Raw genomic sequence first — 27,906 nt, 5'->3', positions numbered from 1 at the left:
CATCAGTCAGTCGCTGCTATCTCTTCCCTCCTCCCTTTATCGTGTTGTCCGCTTGCTGCGCGCGCTTCTGCCCCCATCGTTTGCCGCTGGGTGTACACGCCGCCCCCCTCCCCCCTCTTCCTGCGAGTCTCCGGTTGTCAAAGCGCCGGCTCGAACTTAATTCCTTTCTTCGCTCCTCCTCCAATGCAACCCCTGTGCGGTGGCAATCAGAGAGCCAGATCGGTGGCGGCGGATCTGTATATGTGCACCGCCCGAGCCGAAATTGCCGCTGCCGTTCGCCCTGTGCGGTGGCAATCAGAGAGTCAGATCGGTGGCGGCGGATCTGTATATGTGCACCGCCCGAGCCGAAATTGCCGCTGCCGTTCGCCACTGCGAAATTATCTGCCAGTTCTTTCTGAGCCATGAGCGAGACGACCGATGGAAGTCCTCCGTCTGCTGCTGCTGCTGCTGCTGCTAAACGAGCTGCCAGAGCAGAGGCCCAGCGCCGTCGCCGTCAGAATCCAGAGGTGCGTGCCGCCGAAGCAGAAGCTTACCGTCGCCGCCGTCGAGATGATCCAGGAGTACGGGAAATATAAAAAAAAAATTCTGTGATAGCGCATACATGTGTTGCTCGATTTCTTTGCCTCAATCTATCGAAAAGGTGAAACAGCTTATTTGCTGCGCTCAAATTTCGCATTAGGAAGTAACGTAATCGTCGGTAATTTTTTTATTTCTCTTCTATAGCGCGCATTCTTAATCAATTCGTGCCAAAGCCACGATATGATCATGAGACACGTCGTAGTGGGGGACTCTGGAAAATTTCAACCACCTGGAGTTCTTTAACGCGCACCTAAATCTACGTACACGGGTGTTTCCGCATTTCGCCCTCATCGAAATGAGACCGCCATGGCCAGGGGGCTTATATTCGCTGCTACAGCAGTTAGGGTACTGAGGTCTATACGCCACTATGTTGTGGCAGAATATAGATTCGCGCATAACTCTAATGCCCTCTAGTAGATGTCTCGACCTAAGAGGTGTTCTTTCTTGTTTTGCCTGAGAACAAGGAGTTTCAATAAGTGCATCACCCGCGTGAGTTACCCAGCAGTTAGACTGCATGGACATCAATTTTAACTTGACTTCGCCACGGCGGCCGCATTTCGATGGGGGCGAAATGCGAAAACACCCGTGTGCTTAGATTTAGGTGCACGTTAAAGAACCCCAGGTGGTCAAAATTTCCGGAGTCCTCCACTACGGCGTGCCTCATAATCAGAAAGTGGTTTTGGCACGTAAAACCCCAAATATTATTATTATTATTATAACTTGACTTCGCATCTTTCTATACATGAAATACTGGGAACGTGGCAGAAAAGCCATCAATAACGTTGGCTTGAAGGGCACCGCGCTCCCAGTGACGTTGACTGGCAAGAGCTGCTGCGAAGAACATAATAATAAAAGCAAGGAATAAAAGCAAGAATAGAGTGTAACATTTTGCGAGCAAGGTGAAAGTAATAAAGGAAATAGGTGTATTACAATAGTCATGAAAATATAGGACACAGGGCGTCAGCAAACGGAATGCGCATAACGGTAAAAAGAGAATTCAAAGGACGTTCTCAGGCGACAGTATTGTGGTACATGTTGCACAGAAAATAACTGACAAATCTTAGTCTAAGTAGTGCTTTATTTTTTGTTTTTGGTCTCCTGGAACGAATTTATACATATTTTTGACGCTTGAGCAAGATGGATCTTCATATGACCGTCTCATCAAAAACGTCCCGCTATACGACCACTGCTTCGGGTGTTTTTGCAAACACTATTTATTGTACAAGTGTTTTATCTCCTTCTCGTATAGTCTGTCGCTAGTATAATTATTCTGTTTATTATTATCGCGTTTTATTTGCGAAATTCTATGTCAGGATTAAAAAACATGGAAGGGTCAAAAAGAGTGTTGATGCTACAGAAGACAAGGTGAATGTGTATGGTGGTTCAAATAGGTCGATGAGCGAATGTTGATTATATCTCTATCCTGTCTCTTTTTCATGTTCATTATTCACTCATTGCGTATTTTATTTGTTTCCTTTTTCACGCGCAAATACGCCAAGCTTGTCTGCTTTAGCATCGACACTTCGTTGGCCCTTTATTTTTTACCAAGAGTCCAGGTGTGGGGGTGGGGGGGGGGGGGGGGGGGCAATACTGGAGATGGTGCAGTCTGTGGTGCAATGTGGTTCACATTCGACTGTATTGGCACGAATTACGCCCGCACTGTTAATTTTACCTACACTGCGATTAATTCTCGCTTCTTGACTCGTTGAGATCTAGATTTTGATACCTTTTCAGACTAGCTACGACGCTCTGGAGGCGCCAAACGGCGGTTTTTTTTCTGTAATTGGTTACATGATATCCAGATCCCAAATACGCTAAACTCGTGTGAAGTCGGAAAGGTCCTTGTCTTCGAAAAAATACTTGTCCTCACCAAAAGTTTGATTCTGAATCTGTGACGAGTGAACCGTTGTGCATCATCGTTTCCGTGATCGCAATGCCGTCTTAGATGTAGTTTAGTCGTGCAGACTATGGCGGCCGTTGTTTTCGGGCATGGGGCACGGAAAAAACATAGGAGGGAACATGACTTCAGGTAGCTATCCTCGGCAAGCCAACCTTCTCTGATGACGCCCTCCTTCTCTCCGGGGCCTATATGCGCCCTGACTCTTGGGAAGTAGGCTCTCGATAGTTGCCGGACCTTAAAGACATTGTTTGGTTCGCGGCAGCTCTTAGTGATGGCCTCCCGCACTCCGCTGTACTCCGTCCCGTACTCCCGACGCACTCGGTGGTTAGACATCGCCGCTTGCATGCTACGTGGTGAGGACCTATTTGTCGTAAGCCTTTTCTCTACATGTATTTGTGACTTAGCTTCAAAATTGTCCCGTGAAGCTTCCTCTTAATATTTTCCATCCTCCATTTCGTCGAGCCATTGAAACCGTCGTGCCGTCAAAGCCTGCCGTCGTCGTCGTAGTAAAGACACCGTAGTCGTCATCGCTGTCGTGGGGTGCTTTTGTTGCCGTCTTTGTCGTCAAGCAAGCCGTCGTTCTCGGGGCATATAAGGCTGCTCTTTGAGTAACCCTCCGCTTATTTTCATGTCGCCTTGCTTAAGACAAAAGCAAAACGACGTCCGACTCCGCTATTCGCGCAGAGGTACTCTTCGTTCCGGCAGCGAACAGAAGGCGCAAACGAAACAAAACAAAAATAAAGGGAAGGGTACGCGAAGGCGTTCCTTTATGAATTCGAAAGCAGCTGAGGCGGGCGGCAGTGCAGGCGGCAGCGTAAGTAGCCAACCGCTCGCCCGGTTTTCCCATCTGACGACACACTGTCGCGCGTCGAACCTGTACCGTATACGCTTAGGACCACCGTCTGGGCCATTTGAAATTCAGAGCAGGCACGTGCTTTATACCTCACAACTCCCCCCCCCCCCCCTGTCCGAACACACGTACGTACACACTTCGGGCCCGCGCTACTCTCCTTCCATGGTTCCCGGCTTCGTGGCAGAACCTGGGATAGCGAACGAGACACGAAAACGGGCCACGACTTCCTATACTCGGGTGAGCCGCGGTGAGCGCGGGAAACGCGCGTATATAAGAAAACGGCGAAGTCGACACGCACGCTCCGTGAGCGTTGCATGTACGGGAGGGCTGAAACCTCTCACCAACCCTTTCGCGCTGTGCGACTGGCTTCAAACAAAACTACCACGTTGGAAACTCGGCATAGAGAAGACTTTCCCGGTGAGAATGGGAGCCAAGTAAAAGAAAAAATACGCCTTTTTGGCCGAGCTACGAGCGGTCCCTTTTCGTTTGTCTTCTTCGTATTCCTTTTCGGATTCATTTCAATGCTCCATAAGGTGGTGTTGCTGCCGGAACAAAGAAAACGTGTCTTAGTGCGTCATCATCGTCCTAACACGTAGTTTTCTTTTGTGTTGCTTTTCTTTTTCTCGGATTGTGGAGTGTCCTTCTTTTGGTTCCCGGTATACATGTTTCTGGTTTGATTGGCTGGTTTTCTCTTCGCGCCTCTTCCTTTTCTCTGGCTTGTGTTTTGCGGGTATATAGTAGTACATTCGGGGAGTGCGAAACAGCTGTGAGATTCCCCGGGAATGGACGTTCAGCAAACGTACAGTGTGCGCGGACTGAGGCAGGGTGCGAATTTGTACGGGTGTCGGTATAGTCCGAAAAAAAAAAAGAAGAGGGGACGCAGAACAAAGGGCCCAAATGCGAAAGACGCCGCACACGTGTCCTCATTTAAATTCGTGCTGCGCGCGCCGTGCGCAGTACGCCTCTATCTCGAGAGGCCTGATGGCGTCTTTCTCCTTACTCCGCTGCTACAGCTACACGTTTCGACATTGCTGTTTTATTTCGGTGATGGTCATTCTGAGTACCTCCGAAAGAAACGGTGACAAGATGGACTTAGAATGAGACATACATCTCCCTGCCGCGTTGCTGCGTAGTTTTTTTTTCTTTCTTTTTTTTTTTTTGCTCGATGCGTTGTGCAAAGGGAATGGCCTCCAAAGCTCTGAGTTGGTCAGTGATGTGCAGTTCTTTCGAAATGCTTCAGAATTCAATCCCTGATCCCGCTCGTTGGTGTCCTGTTCTTTCGAAGAAGCTTTGTTCTCGAATGTACGTCCTTGGAGGCATTCGGTTTGAGTTAGTATATCCGAGGTAAGTCCCATTATTCTATATTGAACACCGCACATATCTGCTCAGTGTTAGGATAGAAAACGTGAGGGGAAAAAAAAAAACTCACTGATGAAGTTTGCATGCGCCAGCAATCACTCACACTTATTTTTGTTTGACTTATTTGTCAAACAAAAATTGTTTTGTTTGACTTATTTTGTCATTTTCTTTCGACTCTGAACAACCAAGCCGATTACGCTCTCTTTATTTTATTTTTTTGTACGATGTAGTAATGTTATCTAGATTTCATCCCAGCAAGAGCAAAGAAGGGCGCGATCTATTTCTCGAGACGTGCTCCCCGTCAGTTTCAGTACGTCCTGATTGACTAAGCCTGCGAAATTAGATGCAAGTAAAGCAGTGGCATATGGCATATAGTTCTGATCGTATTGGCAGAATGCCCTTCAATTTATAGGGGTGTAACACTTTATCTTACGTCTACAAAGAGGGATGGTGATTTCACGAGATTGAGAATACGGGCCTGAACAAACATTCGAGAAAAGTTCTCTCCGTGCAGGTAACTGCACACACTGATAGCTAGTGAGACACGTTTTATATTTGTTGCTTGACAGCGCCATCGAGCGAGATACTTGGATCCCGTTTGAGTGCGCCTGAATGTTCACGCTCTGCTAGTGTGTCTAGTTCAGCGCCTGTCATTTCACATGTCATCGTATTCGTCTGGAGAAGCACGCTACAGTTGGTCCGCCAGCGGGCAAACATCCACAGTGCTTATTAAACAGCCCCTCTTTCTCTTATGTGATTGCAACGCTCATGCCTCTCCTCCTTATTCATTCATCCGTTCGTCCATCAATCCATTAATTCGTCCGTACGTTCATCCCTCATTTGTTGCGTCCATTGATCCATCCAATAATGCACCTTTGTTCTCTTCGTGGTATCGTCCAGCAGGCAGGCATCTTATCTTATCAGAATCACCGCCACAAAAGTGCACGCTACTGAGGTTATCTGCGCATAGCTCTTACCGGGCGTTCACATTAGGATTCCTCTAGCTCATCCCAGAGAAAAGCCTCATCCAATCAGAACGAGTGTTTATAATAAACCTCGCAACGGAGTTCAGAGCATCGAGTTTCACGTTTCCCGTGGCATTACACGCCGCCTATTGCACGCTTTGCTCAACTGCCACTTGCCACGCGCGGGCTTTCTCATCTTCTGCTCTAATTCTGCGGCTAATAGCCGTTTCGATTAGTCCCGTTCCGTCGGCTGCTTTTGCGGGAGTGCGGTGGGGACGGGGCAAAACGCCGGCTCTGTCTCGCAGCTTTCATTTGTTCCTCCTCGCCAGCTGTTGAACGCCGCTCGATTTCAGGAAGATTACCCACGCACTTGCTTTCCTCGGGCGTGTTCTTCAAAGCACCAACTAGCAGCCTCACGGGGAAACGAAATTGAGAAGTACTTTCTTTTTTTTTTCGTTAATTTTAGAGGCCTAGCAAGTACAGCCAACTTCCTTCATTTTTTTTTCGTACGCAACCTAATGCTTAGGATCCCAATGCTTGATGAGTTGGTGGAAAAAAGCACTCAGCTGCGGTCACCCAGGATGTAAACCTTCACCAAGTCGTGCTGTTCTCCTGAATAAACGTTATTAGGCCCTACGTTTTTTATTGTGAAACTGCTGCCGCTGCTGTTTTTCTTCTTGTTGTTCGCCCGGGAAACAGATGACAACAGATGAGGTGAGATGCAGAATATCAAGTAAACGAGTCAGGATTGAACTTGCATGGTTCCTGCGCCGTGAGTTTGTGGTGGGGCGTCTAGCTAACTTCATTCTTGATCTGTCAATCTCGTCTATCCGGTCCGACCCACAATATCTGATAAAAAAAAAAAAGACGTCAAAAGAAAAAATCACATTTATCGTGACAGCCGACTGTTTTTTTTTTTTTTTTCAATTTGCAGAAGCGTATAACAGGAATGCTCTTTTTCTTCCTAGTTTTTTTTTCTTTTTTTCTCTCCCTAGAATAACGCGTCTAATCGTAGGTGTACTAGCTCTGAGTGCTAGCGCCATAACCCCATCCTCGCTGAACAGTATTTTTAATGTACAACTCGCAGGGGACACGCATAACGCTTTTCCGCTATCTGAGCGAAAACGCCCGGCCGGCACGCGTGTTCCGGTTCAGGAGCTGCAGCCTTCCGGGACGTTTATGGCGCGGTGCGACGAAATGTGCGCTTTTCTCGAAGGGTCGCCAAATACCCAACACGCCGCGGCGTAACACATCACCCTTTCTGCTTACGTGTAGAAGCGAAAAGGCGTAACCGCATACACACGGTCCTCCCATCGTTCCCACGTTTGTATGCGTTGCGTCGTACTTTCTTCGGGTCGAAAGGCGTGTTGCGGCCCACCTGTGCCCCGATTCTCCTAAATGAACTTGTTTGTTTGGTTTGCGGAGCCTCGAAAAGCGTCGTTTTGTTATTTTCTTCACGCTGAATTTGTCGCAGGCTCTAAACGGACCAAGATGTCCACAGCGACGGGTAATGCAGACCGCTTTCCAGTTACCCTGCTATTGGCAAAAAAAAAATGGTAGTGGTTTTCTATGGAATAAATTGAGCTTCTATGAAAGCTGCAAGTGCAGAAGGAAGTAAAGAAATATGGGCAACTAAGAGAAAAATTTCGCTTGTGTATTGCATCAAAGTTTCCCTCTCTCTCTCTCGGAATGAATACAGTTTTCTTGTACTTGTTTGTTATTCTTGTTGTTAGCTTTTTATTGGGCCTGACGACAATGCCACAGTAATGCTATGAAATATTGCTGGGAACGTAGCTTTCAATTAAGAAGCTGTTACTGTTGTCATTCTTCGCGCGTGTCAGTAGCCTTCAGGGCTTAAGTTTCGATTTCAATAACTGGTTCATGCCCTATGATTTGCTGTAATCGTTCTCTGATTATATTGATAAACCATAGTCTAGCACAGACAAGTGTGAATATGATATTACCAAGAAAAAAGACAAATAGGTATGTTCTGCCGACTAGCTGCGACGAAACCCTTAGACAGCGTCCACGCTATCTACAACGGTTGTTTGCCTTTCTTTTAGTAGGTGTAATGGCGGTATATGCGTGTCACAGGATTAAAGAATGGCAGATAATAAAGAGTTTACTTTGCAAGGCAAATCTTTGATGTATTAGTGGACTAGGTAGAAGAATGGACAGAAAGAGTAGCTTTCCTCCCTCCATATCACCAAGTTTGGAGCATTAGGAAGTTTGAGCGTATCCGGTATTCTGCTAAACGCAGGCGGAGTGAGCGTTTTGCCGGATGGGCGGAGGCGCAAGCGTGAGTGATCTGCACGGTGCAGCCATCTGGTGGCGAAGAGCTCAACCAGACAAACACAAAGCTATTACTGCAGTTACCAAGTATAATATTGGCCCTTTCCGCGAAGCAGCTTGCTCTAGAGAAACGAGGCGGCGCTTTCGGCGGCGCGCCGCACGTTGACTCAGCGAAAGCGCATTGATGCGAAACCATTACCTCTCCTGCCCTGCTTCAGTGCCATCAGCTGTCCGAAATGCAACTGGGTTTTTGCTAATGCACTGTTGCTGCAACTAACGCATTCATGCTGAAAAATATGGAGCGGTGGAGTGTAGACGTGGGCAGTAGTTGGTTGCAAAAATTGGGACTGGCATACTGAGGAATGGAATGAATCTGTGTGTCCAAGCTCGCGGACCACTGCTACATAAGGGCTGTCTTCTTTGTTGCCGGCTCTTCGCGATGCACGGCTTCCCTCGTGGATGAAAAAATTCACTCATCCACCAACTTGTGGCATTAACCTCTAAGGAAAGGATTCCAACTCCGGAACGTCTGCACGAGTGAGTACCGCTCGTTATACAGTGACAAAGGGAGTAGCGCCGCTTCTTGGCCTATAGTAAGCTTCTCTCACTTTATCTACACACATCCACCCCAGCTCAGGCGCAAACTTACGCCCACTCTATCGCCAGCGCATCAAGAATAAGTGAACAGGCGTATACTCGAATCAATGCACGGAAGCATGGGTGACGGCGACTACACCGATAGCACACTAATGTTCGAAGCTGAACGTTTCGTAACAGTCCACACAGTAAGCGAGTGACTAGCAATAATACGTATTTGCGAGAACAAATCTATCGTAACTGGGCACACCCGCGAAGGATCAGGATCCACCCCGGGAACTTCACTGAATTAGCAACGTGACAAGCCGCTGCTTAAAAGTATTTGCTTAATAAAGAACGAAGAGCTAAACACACTGATACTGATTCAATTCATGAGCGGAAAGTTAGGATAGCTTGGGATATATCTTTAGCCCCGCTTTTATTACAAACACCGTATACGCTGCTCGCGCCGTTCGGTCAAGGTGTAATGAGCTGCGAAAGCGCTTACATGTCCTTTGAAGCTGTATCCAAAGCTTCGCGCGTCATCCACATAGTCACCGTCTGCGACAACGGCCGAAACAGATGAGTGCGGAGCCGTACGGGCCTCATGTGTATCCATTGTAAACTCAGAGGAAACGGAGACAATGGACAAGTCACCACGTGATCAAACATGGCAGCGCCAACGGGACCGCCATGAAAAGGGTTAATACTTCGCCGCTGCCGTAAATCTACACCAAGAGCGAAGCATAGACACTTTTTCATGGGCACCGCTATATTGCGTAAGCAGTGCCGTCTAAGGACAGTCGGCATGCTAGCTTGGGCGAACCAGGTATACGCTCGGCGGCAGTTTCTAGTAGTTGTTTTCACGCTCGGGGGTCTTTTTAATATGATGTGGCGTATTCTACCAGAGAAATGGTTCTGCGAGACGTACTGAAGTGATTTAAGTCGGCATGGGCGGAGTTTCTGCTGGCGTTGAGGCGGACGGAGCACCCAGGGCGATGTGTGCGTGCGTGCGTTTGAGCCTACAATGAGCCTCAGAGACCAGTTATATATTTCTGAAAATTCGTTTCGCGAATGTTACCTTACTGCAGCATTCCCCGTCTATTTATAAGCTGTGGTTTAGCAGCAGTCAGTAGTTACGAAACATAAGGCTATCCTGACAGTGTGGGTGCCGTTCTGTTGGAGAATCAGTTGTGCTGTTTACTTTGACAAGAGTTCATATGTTTATTTGCAGATAGAATGCGCGGCTACGTCGTTTGTTAGACGAGGTATCTGCCCACGAATGAATTAGTTTTTTTTTTTTTTACTAATAACAGTATACCGTTCAGCGTGAATCACACTCGTGGCACAGCATTCAAGCAGCGCAGCGCCGGCTCGCACAAGTCGGAGAGGAGGAAAGGCTCTTCGCGCGCCTTTCCTCCACGCCCGATCAAAATGTCTTACACTTGCAGGAAGGAGTTTTTATTGTGATAGCAATTATATGAACACTCCAGGCACATTTCTGCCTTCGCCGTCGCCCGGATGTTCAGCATAAAGTCCAGGGGCATAACACCGTCGCCGCGCGCCCTTCGCTGTATGTGCGAGTGAAAGTGGGCGAGGGGAGCCGACGATTGGCGGCTCAATCTCGCGAAAGCGAGGAGAACAGGGAGGAAGCGCGCCGTCTTCCGTCACGCGCGAGGCACCCAACTTTGCGAGGCACCGGGGTGAGGGAAGGAAGAGGGGGGCGGCTTTCTACTCCGGCTGCAACTGAGTATGTGGCGGCTGCGCGCGGTCGCGCGGCCATGTCTTGAGAGCGATCTGCGTTGGTGACAGAGCCTACGTGCGTCGACGGATCATAGCTTAATGCGTGCTGTGTGTTGCCGGCGCCGAGTTTGCGTTGAAGCGATAGACTGCACGAAGGTCTCTTACCTCGCTGCTGCTACCGCGCTTGCGACATTTATGTGTGTTTACTTTATGAATGTGTCTTGTCTAGACCAGTGCCTCTAGGAAACGACAAGACCGCCTTTGTAGGGCGGGATGGACATAACGCTTACAAGCTCTCGGCTGTGTGACAGTTCCTGAGTGAAATTATCCCTGCATTCCCATTACTCCATGCTTGTTCTTAAATTTAATTGTTATTTTATTTAGTTACATATCTGCGTATTAGCTTATCGAGAAACCGGTAGCGAAAGCCAGCAATATTTCCAGTTTCGCAGCGCAGTAAAGCAAATTAATAAATTAGGCTGTTCATAACAAACACGCCGAAGCAAATTCGCGACGTGTTTTCCCAAGCTGTGCCAGCCGTACTCTTCCCATGACCGTTAATTTTCATCTTCACTTTTTCAGACCTTCCTCCGTTTTTGATCCCGGCCCTCTAGCTACTGGGCAATGTTTTCCGAGCCAACATTCAATCCTCAGCACTTGCGCAAACAAAGCCTCTCCGAGCACTAACGTGCGCGACGGTGGCACTGATTCATTATTTACGTCCTCTGGGGTGCCTTGCAAGCGCTTGAACTTCGACGTGATCTGTTTACGCAGCGCTGACCTAGCTCTTTTTTTTTTTTTTTTTTGGCGTTTCGGGAGAGCAACCCGGCCGTTGAAGCAGCCCACGTGCGCTACGCCTTCGTGCCCAGATAACTGGTTTAACGATCACTGCTTCCTTCACGTCCTGTCGTCTTTGCATTCTATAGGCGGCTCCCGAAGATGCACGCATCATTAGTTTCGTGTTTTCTTTGCTTTGCTTCTTTCTTCTCCTTCCTTTTCGGGAGGGGGGAGGGGCGTCGTTGCAGCTGCTGGCGACTTTCCAAGCATGTGGAAGTAGTCTCCTTAAGGCTGTCCTAACAAAGTGACAGCGAATCCTTCAGTAATGGCGCTCCTTTTATGGTTAACAGTGAACTGTAGTTCAGAGGGCTTTTCACTCGAATGTGTGCGCTTGCAAGCCAAAGTGCACGGTAACTGTAAAAAGCATAAAATTTATACACTTACTTCAATTAGAGTTACCGACGACACTGCTATCGTTGTGCAAAGCACAGCGAAAGCGCAAACATACAATAACTACGACGTAGCACAACATAATGCGAGTATGAACAAGATACACTGAGTGTTACACAGACGAACACTCTTCGTCAGTGTTAACAATAGTGTCACATAGACGAATGGTTCGAAATGCTCGCGCCTCAAGACCTGTGCATTCATGTGCGGATGTGCTACAATTGTCGGTGTTGATTTTAGCCAACTGCACATGTAAATGGGGGGAAAGCGTCACTAAAACACATTTCGCCGTATCTGCCGATAATTCAGCTCGTTGTCGGGATGCATAGATTCATGATGGTAAAAAAAGGAAGTATATACAACAAACCTTGAAAGTTACTTGAGAATGATTTTTTTTTCTCTGACTACGTTTGGGATCTTGTTTACGTGCCACGGTTGATTTGTTAATGATCGTGGGAGTCACATGAACAAGCGACATGTAGAATTAATGGGCATCTTCTTTCTCCTGCCCAATTCGCCTGTCTTACAGTGCAGGTGCTTCAACAGAACCATGGCGAAAATGGGCCCGAGTTCTTGGTTCAAACCTTAAGCTACCAAAGCAAGCCAATGAAAAAATTATTTTTTTTATTAGCACACGACTTTGGTACTTTCACGGTTCATTCAAGTGAATTCAAATAGGCATGTCGTGAAGGTCTTGTTTTTACAGACGCCACTGGCAACCCAATGCATGTGTACTCTGTACTAACGCTTACTTACAGCCACGTAAATCTCATTTTGCGTCAGGAGCTCAGTTGGGGGTCGAGTCCAGCATCTGCTTGCATCTGCACTCTTGTCTCGAAAGAGTCTGACCTCGAATTTTTATCCTACAGATGCCTATCTTAAGTCCAAATTAAAGAAGATACAAAGGTTGCTAATGCTTGTCGCGCTCTTACCGAAAGTCGGCATTCCATCCTTCGTTTACTTTTACAGCATGAAGATGACAAGAGAATTTCGTATTTTGAAGTTATCTTCAAATGCTAAAGAAATCTCACTGGTATAGATTATCGTAGGCATTCACGGGGATAGACAAGGAAGCTTGTCCGATTAATGGGGTTTTAATCCTGACATGGGGGGGAGTTAAAGAGAAATCCATTTTTTTAATCACATTGAAAGCGCAACGATTGTGCTGGCGATGTTTCGCATGGGGCTTAAGTGCGGTGGGCTATTTGTTCCTAAAAAGTGGGTGACCTTGTCTTCACGCCGGTAACGTCTGTAAGGCAACTATTTTTTTTTTCTTTTTAGAGCGAGAGGAAAAAAAAGTGCTGGCGCGTTCCGCCTTTATTTTTTCCAGAAAGAAAGGAGGGGAGCCTTTTCCACATTGTTGACTTAATACAGACTATATGTGCTTTCTTTCTTAACTGATATTGTCGCTTGGCGCAAGACACAGCTATACTGTACCCGAAAGTTCTCAAATGTTGTCGCGGATTTTGTAGCGAAATTGTCTTCTCTAATCGGGTGGCGTGCGCATAGCGAATGCCGCTATACATTCTAAAATGTAAGAGCATTTGAGCGATTATTTAAAAATTTCCTACGATGGGACTTCGTAAATACCGGACGCGCTTAGTTCGGGGATCAGATTTCGACGACCGACCGTTATGCTCGCCGCTATCTACGTACTGTGAATGTTACTTGCTTTTTAAGGGCAAAAGCTTGCCCGTTAAACAGCTATAGACTCGTGACTTGCCGTTGTGGCACTGACTGGTTATTCTGCACCATAACTACAACGTGACAGTATCACCACTTTTATACTTTTTGTGCGCAAACGAACAGGGACGAAGAATAGGGGCAACACAAGGACGAGCGCTTTCTAACAACTGGTTTTATTTTTGAAGAACTACTTAAATACCCACAGAACTGCGCGATCTAGAGAACAGAGCACGCCTACAGCGCATATGATACCCGCTGATCTGCGCGATCAAGTCAAAAGAGCAACGTCAATATTACATATAACACTTGTGATAAAAAAAAGACGTGGACAAAAGCCACCCAGTCTAACGCATGTTATTGTAAGTGGTTGTTTTTATGCACTTTGCTGTTTTTAGTATGACTGGGTGGCTTTTGTCCACGTCTTTTTTTTATCACAAGTGTTATATGTAACATTGACGTTGCTCTTTTGACTTGATCGCGCAGATCAGCGGGTATCATATGCGCTGTAGGCGTGCTCTGTTCTCTAGATCACGCAGTTCTGTGGGTATTTAAGTAAGTAGTTCTTCAAAAATAAAACCAGCTGTTAGAAAGCGCTCGTCCTTGTGTTGCCCCTATTCTTCGTCCCTGTTTGTTTGCGCACAAAAAGTATAAATATGAATTTGTTCCAACTAGGCCGACTCGCAGTTATGCTTCAGTATCACCACACCCCAACTATTCTTTACTCGTATTATGTACTGGTGACCGTTGTTATGGTTGTTGTATAATATATATTTATATATATATATAACCTCAACTTTGCGGAATTAAAATTTATCGTGCTATTATATGCGCGTTTGTGTTACACGCGGGATCTTACGGCAGTGTTGGCAGTTTTCTGACTTGTGGCCGCGAGGAGACCACGTTCACAGAGGAGATGACCATCTCAGCAGCAACGAACACCCGGCCGGGCCTGGAGACCGTACGTGCGGCAAAAATGGGCGCGTCGGCGAGATTAGCGGCTGAGACGGGAAGTGCTTGCGCCGGGTGATTTATGGCACCCCGTGGACGATCCTCTGGTTGGCGCAAGATGCTGACTGGCCAGCTTGGGCCACGGAAATAGGGAGACGTTAGAGGAAGGAAAATATCTGAACGTAGCACAAGCAGTTACATGCGCCCGATGCACCGCGGTATAGTATGGGGTCGCAGCACCAGACAAAGGAAAGAAAAGATGAAAAAGGTGCGTGGATCCCCGGATGGGTGTACAGAAATACCGGACGCCTATCACACCTATTGCTGACGAAGGTTGGGGGAGTCTTCCGCCCTTCGAAGATTATTAGAATTCTGATATGAAGAAAGTATTTAAAAAATGGAAAGAAAGTTTTAAATTGGTGGCGGACAAAGTAGCCAAAACTAAAACAAAAAGGTGCCCTTGGTTCTCTTTTCTTTTTTTTTCTGCATTTGTTTTTCTCCTTCTAAGCGAAAAATTGTCATCGACCGGACAAAAGCGCAAAACAAAGAAAAGTCCATATGATTAGGCACTAAAAGAATGGGTTTTCGCCAGGTGCCTACAAATATATTCTCATAAGTACTGCCACGGTTCCTGAAAACAACTGCTTTGTGTGAGTACATCTCGATGCGTGACATCTCGATACGTGACATCTCGAACACTCGGGTGGGTGCGGGCGTCGTACCTTTCCCCCAGTGTCATTCTTTCTCATCCCTTTCCTCCTTTCCCAGTGTAGAGTAGCAAACAGTGTGCGATATGGATGAGCCTGACTGCCTTTCCCTTTGGCTCTCCAGGCTTTTGCATCTGTATGTTGTCTTGTATTTAAACTATCGGGGCGAATAAAATGAGGGAAAGAACAAAAACTACGAGTCGTAACGTGGATAAACGAAAGAAGAATGCAACAGTGCGAAGTAATAGCGGCGCTATTTCCGCTTTAGGGCTTTCACTCTTACACTACTTCGAATAGGAAAATAAATTCTGCAGAAACACGCAACGTGGAAGAAGGTTCCAGAAGGGAAAGGTCTTCATATACTATAAAGCATTATGAAGATACAAAGGAAACTCATGCATGTTTCTCAAATAGAAAGCTTCGAATCTGAAGAAAAATTCGCCCTAATGCGGGAAACGAACTTGGCACCAAAGCCTTTACGAATCAATCGCTTCGTAATGTGGCGAGATATAAGCAACTGACAACTCCAAGTGCACGCGGAAACCTTAAGTGAGCGTTGAAAGTTGGTGCTGCATTTGTGTCGAAGACAATTTTCTCTTTAGTAAGGCTACATTGCGTGATGGTGTTTTTTAGAGCAAGCAGCTTTTCAAATAGAAGCTGCGTGTGGCCCGTCGCTACACTTTCCCGTCCTAATACTAGGTACTTTCAGGAACTAAATGAGTGGCGTTTTTTTTTTTACTTGCCCCTTCCCATACCTTAGCGGGCGCCGCGGTCGTGCGGTATAGACAACTTGGGTCGCTTGTTGTCTGCAATTGGGTATGTGTCGCACGAGCCAGGCTGATAATATAAGACAACAAGAACCACTGGGTATGTGGAACTTGGGTGTGTGAACATTCAGTTGGCCAATCCCTCCGAATGGGTACGGGCCACTGTGGCAGTAGGCGTACGGACTCGGTCACGTTGACGCAGACAGCTAACAACCGAAGGCGACGAATGTGCGCTCACGTAATTCTCTATACTGCTGCTGCTTGGACAACTCTAACAAGGTATGCGTCACTTAGATTCGAACACTGCGTTTGATGCGACCGTTTCCCTTTCTTTTTCGTTTCTTTTTTTTTTCTTAGCTTAAGCTCTGTGCGCGAAATGGCGAACGAGGATGCTCCATATATAGAGTTTGGGTTGAAAAGAGCGTCGTGTCGATGCGTGTTCACCGGGCGCGGAGCCCAGTTTGCATTCACCCCAACTTGGAACACCTGCCGCTCGCACGCTAAGCGCTCGTTGTCAACGTGTCACTGATCGACCCGGCTAAATACAACGGCGGCAGCGACAAAAAGAAAGAAAGAAAGAAAACGTACTCGTTGGATATTTAAATCGACCAATTCACGTCGCGCAAGATGGTCACTCCCCTGACTATTCGCTTTGTTTTGATGCACATTTCAACGTGCCTTTCAGCGTGTTCGTCGGTTGGATTTTGTTTCTCAAAGGCTACGTGAACATTATTATAGAGGAGCATTATAATTCTGTTATTTTCATTTCACCAATCTCCGCTATAGGCTCTCCCATTATTATGCCCTCGAAATGCTCATATTCGCTTCAGTTGAGTGGGTGTGAATGTTAATAGAAAGGCTACGCGTAAAAGTTCACGAGTCGAAAGTGTTTAATGCAAACAACGTTAAGTAAAGGAAGCGCGCAAAACGCATTGCGTGGAGAAAACTGGTGCAAGAAAAAAACCGTGCCGCGGAAGTGGCGAGTTTTAGGCCTACATCAGCAACTGCATTTGGTACCTTTACATATTTTTGTATTAGAAAGGCTTTGCGAAAATTGTTTGGCACAAGTGGAGCAATTGTTTACATGAGTTCCGCGGGAGTCCTGGTGAGAGAGGAGAGGACACTTGAAACCTGCTTACGTCTTGAAAATGAAACGGGCACTTCTGTGGAGAAAACCGTACATTAAGCACGAATCCACAACACATTGCTTGTGTGCGAGTCCTGCTCCAGGAAATGCAAGAACAGTATTTTTTTGCAATTCGGAAATGTTAATATAACCATAGAATTGTCTCATTGCTTTTCATAAATATTACATTTACATGAGAACTTTAGATTATACACGGCAACAACACTGCAACCCAAGGAGATTCATTCGCAAGCACATCATTTAGATACTTCATGCTGAATGCTGCATGGCCAAAATGGCACGCTTCTTTTTGTTGTGTCCTCACAGTGGGCTGGTGTAGGAAATCATTTATAATCAAACAACTGCAAATAGAGCATGTGTTGTACTAAGATATGCCAGGTTATCAACTCCTTGTGTCCATGGTGTTGATGTTTGTCCATGTGTTCTTTTGCCATTTGTACTTGATGTGGCTCAAGAATGTTTGTAACACACAGACAGTAACAAAAAAATGTTCAAATATGAATAGTGATAATAGATATCGGTAAAATTTTACGTCCTAAACTTGCACCTTGGATATGACAAACCTATTTATTTGCGGAAGGTGCTGGATTGATTTTGATCAGCTCAAGGTCTTTGCCATCCGACAAAGTCTCAGGTAACAGACTTTCTCTCATCAAAGCACTGCCGCTGTATTCAGCAGAATTTGATTCCGCAACTTCGTGCTTAGGGCATAGCTTTCAAGCTTCAGCGGTAAATTAATAAGTGCACACTTCTGAACAAGGTTCACTAAAAAAAAAATATGCCCGCAGTTTCAAGAAATATCTGCTACTAGACGCTTTGGACCTACTTTTGACCACATTTCTCAAGTGACACACGTATACCCATCCTGAAACACGACATGGTGGCTAATATATAACCTAAGATACGATACGCGAAAGTGCTCAATGCATAACAAATGCAGTCTAAATCTATACATATTGCTTGTCTAATTTGCAGCGACAAATATGATATCTGACGCACGAGCACTCATCTGTGATAAGATGCGTAAGTTCTTTCATATATTTATTGCTTTCAGACTTGAAACGCTGAGGTGGCTGAGAGGCTTTGACGTTCTGCTTGCGAACAGTAAGTCACGTGTCTGATACACGGACGCGGAGGTTTCATTCCTATATAAGCGAAATCACACTCGTAAATATCCCTGAGCTCTCGATTACGCCTTCTTTTACAGCCTTTATGTTGCTTTTGGTCGTTAAAATCAATCAGTCAGTCAGTCAGTCAGTCAATCAATCAATCAATCAATCAATCAATCAATCAATCAATCAATCAATCAATCAATCAATCAATCAATCAATCAATCAATCCGCTTTCAGACAGCGAGTAGCTATTTTTCCTATTTTTTTTATTGAAATGGATAGTAGGAGAGTTTGGCGCCTTTATGGTGGCACCGGCTACTCCTTGTCATTTCTTTAGTTCAAGCTCCTCTAGGCAGCATGTCAGTTCGGGACTGATTGTTCGGTGAAGGCGAAATCCTAAAACACTCGGGTACTTAGCTTTTGCTAACGTAAAAAAAAAACAAGTAGAACGGAGTCACTCATTTCGGTATCTATCGGAATCCACTGTGCCGGCTTAGGAAGTTAGACCATACAAAAAAAGTTGAACTTTCACCTTAGGTTACGTAAACGAAACCGTGTCCCGATGTCTTGAAGTTTCGGACCCTAAGAAGGTGTAAACTGAGCTCTTGAAGTTAGCTGAAATGGCAGAAAACGGTCCTACAGACCGCGAAGCGCACTCTAAAAGCGTGAATTCCCGCCCTACTGCTTTCTACAGCAGCCCGCATAAGCTGTTGTGTCTTGGCTCCGTGGTTGATTTTTGCTTGCAGTGGCCAAAAAGATGCAGCAAGTTTGCAAGCACACTTGGTGTTCTATGGCTTGTGCACGCGAATATCTAGTCTAGGTGACAGCGCGAGCTTCATTCAGGCAGCGGCTTTTGTTAAACGGCCACAGAGGATGCCAGCTTCTACGTGTAAAAAAAAAAAGAAAAAACGGTTCGTTATGCTATCGATTAGCTACGACGTTGGTCTCATGCTGAGAGGCGCGTCTTGCAATTCCAGTTATCGAAATTTTCTGTTCTGTTCTGAAATTTCTGTTCCTTGTTTCATAATCTCTTAGTAGAGTTTTGAGCCCTTTTATAAGAAGCAGGATTATTTCAAGAAAGGGTACTTAAGCCAGATTACGAACGTAGCGCTTACCTTGCCTGTGTGTTTAAAATTTGTAACTTCGACATGAACGGACATATGCTTTGTATGCAAGCTAAAGGGTAGAACTTGTCTATCCTACAAGTGTGTGTAAAATTTTTCCCCCAGTATTTTGCTTTGTGATCTGTCCACTCTGCCCTGCTAAATTCAATGCAAGTTCTTTTCATATAGCCCGCCAACGACATCTAAAATATTAACGGTATTTCTTTCTCTTTGAAACACTATCACGAGCTTTTCTTAACATGGCAAGAGGTAATTACTTATATAAACATTCATGTTTCCTTTCATAGTATCGTACCTAGAGCGCAGTAACGCCAGTCATGCAGCCCCCTAGTTACTCAACAGCAAGAAGCTTAATTAGAGGGGCTGAAATTGAATGCTTTCATTTAAGCTGAACCTGTGCTTTCGCCAAGTGTATGGAGCCGGAAGTTATTCCAGTAGCCTTACTCGCAGCAACTACAAGGACCGACAATGAAAGCTATTGGTTAAGCTGAGTCGGTTTCTTTTTTCCGTGACGTTTACGCAGCACGGTGTTCTTCTCACGTTTACATAAGGTTACGTATTACCTGGAAGATGAGTGGTTGTATATATAATACACTACTGAAAGCTGGGCAGGCACGCCGCACGCAAGGATTATGGCTTCAACTTCTGTCTCGCGACTTCCTTTAAGCGCGTTTGTTCCGGTCTGGTGCTGGCTGGTTGGTTAAGGTGTTTGCTTAAGGCTGACCGAGCCTGGCCGTCTGGGCGGGCAGTAGAGGTGCGAAGGGTATTCACTGATGCCCTCGACAGTTCAAACACTAAATTCAGGGTTTGTCTAGCGAAACCGCTTGCATGGCAAGCGGCGAGTTCCCGTACAATGCCCACATTCTGTGTGATTGTCCGGGGAGCTGTGTCGTTGTTCAGGAGAGCCAGCTGACCAAACTCGCGCACAGCCGTAGGCCTTCTAGACTTTGAGGAGTGGCTTGCGGTTTCCTCACTCAACAAGGTAAAAAAAAAAGCCTCATCACTGAGCTGGTAACGTACCTCGGTTTGGCAGACTAGGACAAAGTGGACGAACTTGGACTGGGGTTTTTGAAATAAAGATTTCTTCTGTCTCGTTTCTCTCTCTCTCTCTCTCTCCCTCTCTGTCTATATATATATATATATATATATATATATATATATATATATATATATATATATATATATATATATATATATATATATATATATATCGCCTGCTCATAAAGCGCCTTCTCACTTGCGGATGTCACATGATGGGCCTGATGTTCCGAGATGGACGTACGAAAACAAGGCAACAGGTTCAACATTTGTTTGTGCCTGCTGAAACAGTGAACTACCGAGACGCTGGCATTCTCTCGTGGGCGCGTGGTAGTAATAAAGAGGCAAGCTGCAGCGAGCGAAGCGTGTACGCAGTCGTGCTTAGGCCTCGTGCGGTCTGTCGCCGCCTGACCTTGGGCTTCCGCTAGACGCCCTCTGCAAGTCCCGGCCAGAGCTGCTGCGCCTGGAGCAGAACCAACAGTTAGAGCAACGCACCGCACGCTCAAACACTACGTACGCTACGCATGTACTACGCTGTGCCGCCGCGCACATTGAATGCAAACCTCGCGCCATATATATGCCCTATAGGCATATAGCGGCATATGGCATGTGGTGGCGTATTGCCATCCTGTTCTTCTGTTTTCTTTTTGTTTATTCTTATTCAAAATGTAAACATTCTGCGCCTTCTTTGGGAAGGGGCTCGTTTTTTCTTTTTCGCTCTACAACGTATCGAGGCTGTAACACTGTGGCCCCCAAATTAAGCACAGGCAAAAACCTATAACACGTACAACGATGGCAAGATTTCGATTTATTTCCTTTCAGGAGAGGAGAACAATATCCTTTTATTTGACACCGTGAAAATATATTCACTTGCAGATACGTCATCGGTCAGCATGTGGAAAACAAAGAAGTCAGTATTTACTTCTAGGTAGTCAACATATTCCTATCATGCGGTCTCGATTTTGCAAAATTATAATTTGGCTTCATTGGGTTCTAAAGACGAGCCCAGAGGGAGCCAGCCTGTCTCTTCGGGCGTCCGATAGCCTGCTAGCCTGCATCTACGTTATAGCGGAAGTGAACATCAGCTGGTCACGGGAAGAAATTCGTGTATCGAAATGTACCCATAGCAACTCGTTCGTTTGAGACCCCATCTTCAAAGCACAGAAAAGTTCATTCAACATTCACATCCACCTACACCTACTAAAAGGCCAGTCAATTCTTTCGCATTTACTATAGTTTCGTTCGAGGACCTGACTACTAATAATAAACATTACATTGAATTCGCATGCAAGAAAGAGAACTGAAAAATATTGGTGTAGCTGTATTGAATGTACTAGGGCCCCAGGAAGGCACAATATTTTCGGACACCCTGTCACTGTCCGGCGTTGCTGTTGTTTTCCCTCTGTTTGTCGCTGCTGTTTTTTTTTTTTTTTCCTCTGTCACGATTTGTGCCTTCGGTCGCTCTTTCTCTCAACCCCTCTGTTCAGTCCTCACGTGAATCGTCAAAGAAGCTTTTATGCATAATAAGTGTTTTTGGACACGTGGGCCGGCTTAGCTTATTTTTTAATCGATTCTCACTCCATGAAACTGCAGCGGCGCAGTTAAGATATTTAGGCTTAGTATAAGCCACGACCGCTCTGTCCTTGAATGAAGCCCTTGCTTACGTTGTCACATTGTTACCAGTACATTAAAGAAGCTCCGTTAAAGTCATGGCAGAGGAAATTAAATTCACAATAAATTACTCCTGGACAGTCATAGGTGTCTTACAACGCCAACAGCAACACTAAAGAAAGCAACAAAGCATAACAGAATGAGAATGAAGGCGGTTGTGTGAGTTTTAGCGCGGAGCATTCACACACAGCATATGCGGTGAATCCTAAAGACAAATGCACGATTAAAGAGGCACTACTAGAGATTAGTGTAGCTCGTAGGCCGATCATATATAAGTTTTTTTTTTATTTTGTGCCTTTTCTTCTGTAAACAGCTCAAACCTGTAGTAAACGGAGAGAAACGAAGACAATATTGCATCGAGGTTTTTAAAAGATTAAGCTACGAAAAGCCCTATTCCACACTGTGTTGAGTAAACAGTATTGCGTCAAATATTACTATAAGTTGTAAAGTTACAGTTATAGTTGCTATAATTAGTTATAGTTAGCTATAGTTAGTTAGTTATAGGATGCTATAAGTTAGCGGTTGGTACTCTGCTTAAGAAATATGATTTTACATGCTTTCACAAGGCAGAGAAGTAAAGGTAAGTTCATGTAAAAGAGGGTTGTTTTAATAGAGCGCCGTAGGCAGAATACGCACACAATGTAGTAAAACCAATGGCTGCTCTAAGGAGATCCACGAGCTCCTTGATTTAGATGAAAGGTCACTGGAGTAAAAATAGTTTCATACTCGACGCATTTACACGTACAAGTCAAGCGCTCCACTATAGCAGTCTCCTGATTTCTGAATTCTGAAACATGAAAGTCTCACATTGCCACGTCGCGTGAACATCAGTACTGATTTACTTTGCAATGCAGTTTTGTGATTATCACCATTGTTGTTGTTGTTCACCATCTGCTTCTTTGTCTTCATGTAACAACATACATAAATGGTTAACGCTACTTGTTTTGAACGGCACTAGCACTAAAAACAATGCACTGCTCCAATCGTAGAGGAAAAAGTAAGAACAACCCCAAAGATGCCAGGCATTGCTTCTTCGCCTCATTCTCCTATTCGTCCATTGGAAGTAAGCAGATCAGAGGCAGGTTGCTTCTAGGACGGAAAGACAAAATGCGCAAAAATTCAGCGATGAGTTGCCGAACTCGAGACGGGATCAAAAAAAGAATAAAATGTAGGCCAGTAACGAACAGCAGAGCAAGCAAGAAGTACAACGGCTAACAAGTAAAAAAAAAGAAGCACAAAAAAAAGACGTAGGTCTGTGTCCCCCCTCCCCTTCGATGGCTTCGTTGCGAGAGAGCGGACGTGGTTATGCCATTCGTTCCATGTCGGAGCCATTATTGCGGGACGCCCATTTCAGAGACCAGGCACGCGCCGCGCGTAGATAGTGGAAAGGGGCCAGGAGATAAGAGGACCCGAAGGGCAAGCCTATAGAGATAGTACAAGGAGAGAACGGGCCGTGCAGACAATGACAACAAGCGAAGCGGGACAAACAAGTACAAAAACTAGCAAAGAAAACGATGACGACGCTCGGGGTACCGCCGCATCTCCTGCTCGTCCGGAAACTTGCGTCAACTGCTTCCCCGGGAATACGCCCTCGGGTTCGGGAGGCCCGAATGGCTACAACGCCGTCGCGAGGCTTGGAATATAGTGGTACTCGCTTGGCTTTCGGAACGAAGCACGCGACGAGGCAAGCCGGAAAACCATGCAGTAGAGTGCACAAACAAAAAATAACGTGGCTCTGCGTCGCAGCTCCGCAATTCTCGAGCGATGTGTAAAATACCGAGGAAACTGTGTATCATATTCATATAGCGAAGCCTCTGCAACATTGATTGCATTGACTTGGAAAAGCTATACAACAACTAGACGTCGTGGCCAACCTTGCCTCCAAAAGTACTTTAAAAAGTTGACAGTCACTTCAGCTTACGCTAGAGAGTATGAAAACGAAAGTCTGCACGCTCACGAGATATTCATTACATTACTTGACATTTTCATTCGAATGCGTTGCTAATTCCTATAACTTGTTGTCTCCCACTAAAGGTTGAGGGTTCGAGTGCCTTAATGAATTCTCTCTTGATTAACTGTGTCCTAAATAAAGTCACCTTAATTAATACCAAAGGTAGTGCGCTCGACTCTCCACCTTCACGATGTCAATCGGAATCCAACTTGGAGATATGGCCGGTTCGTCCGTATCTCCAAGCTGAGTCGGGAATTCGAGTGCTTTAATTAACTTCGCCTTAACACGAAAGGTCGTCATCTCGACTCCCACGGAAGGTAGAATGTTCGACTCCCACCAAAGGCGTGCGTTCGACTCTCGACCTTCACGATGTAAATTGGAATCCAACTTGTAGATATGGCTGGTTCGCCCGTATCTCTTGGAAGGTTCGCCTGAATTTTGGTGCCATAACGCCGGAGAACGGATTTTTCGGCGTTCTAAGGCTTTCGCCTTGAGAAAGCCAAGTAAGATTTTTTTGCTCGTACAAGGAGGAGTAAAGAAATTTTCCCCAATTCAGAAAAAGCTGTGAAAGATGTGACCAGTTAGCCATTTACAGTATTTTCGTGGATTCTGAACATTACTGAACCGCCAGCCTTTTTTTTCTAAAGTAACAAAGACGACTTGCGAGGAAGATTACGGAAGTTTAGAGGTCGTGGCTCCTTCGTAGTGTAGTAGGCTTAACGCGTCAGTCTCGTCTCCAGCCTGGATAATCTGTAGCCGAAGCACCGGGACTTGCGACAGTCGCAGTCAAAAAGAACAACGTATGAAAGCGCACGGAGAAGCGAGAGCCGTTAGGCCAACGAGGCCAGTAAGCTCAGTAATGAAAGTCAGAAAAAAAAAAAGAAGAAAGAGAAATGGGTGCTTGCAAATGAGGCTGCATGAGTGGTTCGCCGAGTAGCCAGACTCAATAACGCTGCGACAGACCAGAAACATGATAACAATGAAAAAGATGCTGAACATGCACGAACTGTGTCGCAACTGGTGCAAACACACGAAGAATTTGCCAACTCGTACAGGCAGCGTGCACTATTACTCGGGTGACTGGCACTGCGTGTGCTCTTGGCTATGTGAAGGCTGTCTGAAAATGACGGTCTTTGCGTCAGCTCATTGTGTACAGCGGAAAAAAAAAATATAACAGTCATGTGACGCGTAATTAGTTTTTTGTTGTTGTTATTTTTTATATGGAAACTAGACTTCTGCGTGCACTTCGTAGTAAACAACAACAGCTGGAGTAGCCGCTTTGTCCTCTGACACAATTAACAAATTTTTAAACAATCGCACACGACAGAGCAGTCGCAACTGCACACGGGAGAGCACCGCACGTCCATCATCCTATGCCTTCTTGCGTGCAGAAGGCCATAGAGCCCTTCTGCCCTTCGTGAAGGATACTGTATTGTATGAATGCTTACGACACTGTAGAATCCTCTGCGAATGACTGTTAATGACTGACTGTTATTTTTCTTTTCTCTCCTTATCTATTCTTTCCCTTTCCCCTCCCCAAGCGTAGGTAAACAACCGGGCACGTCCTTGGTTAACCTCCCTACCTTTCCCTCCTCGTTTCTCTCCCTCTCTTCACTTGCATCTGCAGTAAAGACCAGAATGCTGTGATTGGAGCTCGCGACTTTAAATAATAACGCGCTCATGTCTTTTTATTCGCAGTGGGAGAACTTTATGCCCTTTACAGATGTTTCATGCTCAACTTAAGGACACACAATAGTGTTATTTTATGTGAAATGTAGGAATTGTGCGCCTTCTTTTATTTTATTTATTTATTTCGCTGCTCACACCAGGCGTTGTGTAACGCACTTGATGTACCCGGGAGCGAAATTTTCAACTTCTGCTAGCTGTATATTGTTTCTTAACTGGTTAACTAGCCTTTGCTGTAGTTGCAGAGCGCACGTAGTTTTTTGTGCTTCACTCGTTAGTTAGTTAATTAGTTAGTCGCTTAGTTAGTTACTTTGTTTGTTTGTTTGTTTCTTCGTTTGTACGTTTCATCTGAACGTTGGCACTCGAATAACGAGAAAAAACGCTCATTAGTGGGCGTTGGGCCTTCTTAAAGCTCAACCGTTTTTTAGTTTGCATTACTAAGCAAAAAGTGATGATATCTCTCGTATTTGAAGCTTCTCTGAAGACGCATCAGGGCTTTACTTCATTTAACTATAGCTAACGTGTCATTCTGTTAGCGAGAGCTATGAAAAGGCAAGATATGTTCCTCGAAAAAGAAATATTTTGTACTGCGTCAGTTCTTTGACCAGAAAATCTTCGTTAGCAACAATATGAACATCTTTTTATCGCCATTCGCAATATATCTATACCTTTAGCGATAATGTTCGCAAATACGTAGCGGTATTCCTCTTCCCTGGTGTTCACCTATATATTTTCTATGCACTTTTTATATTGCTATGTTCGTATAGCTTCACCTCCAGATCAATAAACGCAATTCGTAAATGCCTTTTTTTATTTTTGCAGTATCACATATCAGTTGGTAATTTCCATACCCATAGCACTTGTAGGACTCTGTCCGTCTGTCTGTCTGCCTGTCTCGCCCTCCCTCCCTCCGTCTCTCTCTCTCTCTCTCTCTCTCTCTCTCTCTCTCTCTGTGTGTGTGTGTGTGTGTGTGTGTGTGTGTGTGTGACAAAGAGAGCGAGAGAGAGAGTACGTGCGTGAGCGCGCGCGCCGTTCGCTTATTCACCTCCTGCAATCTCCATCTCCATCGTATTGTTTCTCCTGCTAAGGCTGCTCTGCCACTGCAGGATAACTTGTGAGGAAAAGACAACTTGTAGGCATCACACATTAAGTTTTGATTCTGCGTACCGTTTACGAAAGAAAAACAAAGTGGCCTCAGTAACCAAAACAAATTATGTGGTTTAACAGCCTGAAACCACACATGGTTTAATACAAACTACTAAGTGAAGAGCTCCGAATCAATTTAAAGAACGCCACCCGGGTTTTTTTTTTTTTACCACGCACCTAAATTTAGGTACACGATGGTCTGTATACGAGGGTGTTTACATTTTGCCTCGGCTGAGACTCATACCCGCGCCTCTGCTGAGCAAGAGAACGTCATAGCTACTTATCTACCGCAGCGATTAACGGCAGTAATGATGGAGAGAGAGAGAGAGAGAGAGAGAGAGAGGATGAACTGTGTAACAAAGGCAAAGAAGTGGCATAAGGAAGGCAATAGAACTACATGCAACATTGTAATAAACTTGGCGACCCGCTAACGAATTCGTCTAAACTACATTAGACATACCTGAACTTCTTATGAACGCCATACTACTCTATTTCAATTATATGTTTGAGATTTATTAAAGCTTCGCTCTAATAAAAGCCGCCAGCAGCATCTAAGCTATTAGAAGCCAAAAGATTATCGTCCGTATATTCGTTAGTTATATAATACACGCTTAGGCTCGAAGTAGCTTTGAATCCTAAGCGGATGCTTTCTTGTTTGCAGCTTTCCGCGAGTTTGACCCCATCGTGTTGCTAAAAAATTGTCGGAGATAGTAAAGCATCGCGTTTGCCTCCGTTGGGCGAAGCGAGGTCTTCGTGACGCTGCCAGCGTCGGGCGTTCAAAAAACTATAACTCAGGAGAAACTAACAACATAAATAATATGCAATGTATTGTCGCGTCCGCTGCGGCGAGTGTTCCTAAGTGTCCTGGCGGAAAAATAGCTCGCGCATTGTCAGCGAGATTCGTGCAGAATGAAGAGCATTGAAAAGCAGTCGTGGCTGAGGGTATAACCTTGGCAGATCGATTTTTGTGACCTAGTGGCCCAACGCTCGCATGAGCAGCCTAGTACGCCTCGCTGAAACTTCGTATAGACAGGTCACGCGCTGATCGAGCACCTTCTTGTGTGCGCATGCGTGCGTGCGAACGTGTGAGTTTGGAGGTGAGCGCAAGAAAAAAAAAAGGGGGGGGGGGGGGGGGACTTCTATGCGTCATGAGTGCTCCTTTCGCAGAACCGCAATGTTGCTAATGAATAACCTTATCAACTTCGATCTCTATATATAGTCAATAAATAGGTACGACTTATTGGAAGACATGTTCATTAAACGACACGAGCGTTACCTTTAAAATAAAACTGTACACATTTGAACTTGGATTTAAACTTTATTTATCACCTCTCTTTTTCTTTCATTGGGCTGCGCAATATTGTTGCCTCCGTGTGCCGATATGAATGGATTGTTTAAATTCGCCATAATTCTCAGACATATAGCTCCG

At 45.4% G+C, this 27,906-nt stretch overlaps 1 protein-coding gene across 2 annotated transcripts in view; it reads right to left on the bottom strand.

Annotated features, from left to right (window-relative positions):
* The window catches only part of LOC142585461 (voltage-dependent calcium channel subunit alpha-2/delta-1-like), a 172,890-nt gene that overhangs the window by 94,792 nt on the left and 50,192 nt on the right, over window positions 1-27,906 (bottom strand). Inside the window, exon 2 of one of the 2 annotated variants that reach the window (XM_075696236.1) lies at window positions 20,436-20,486. The exons of the other annotated variant lie outside the window; for it this stretch is intronic. Coding sequence (XP_075552351.1) covers window positions 20,436-20,486 — 51 coding nt within the window. The remainder of the gene's footprint in view (window positions 1-20,435; window positions 20,487-27,906) is intronic. 2 annotated transcript variants of the gene reach the window in all.

This window comes from Dermacentor variabilis, chromosome 6 (genome assembly GCF_050947875.1).
Source record: "Dermacentor variabilis isolate Ectoservices chromosome 6, ASM5094787v1, whole genome shotgun sequence".
Lineage (NCBI taxonomy): Eukaryota > Metazoa > Arthropoda > Arachnida > Ixodida > Ixodidae > Dermacentor > Dermacentor variabilis.
This window is presented reverse-complemented; position numbering and strand designations above follow the sequence as displayed.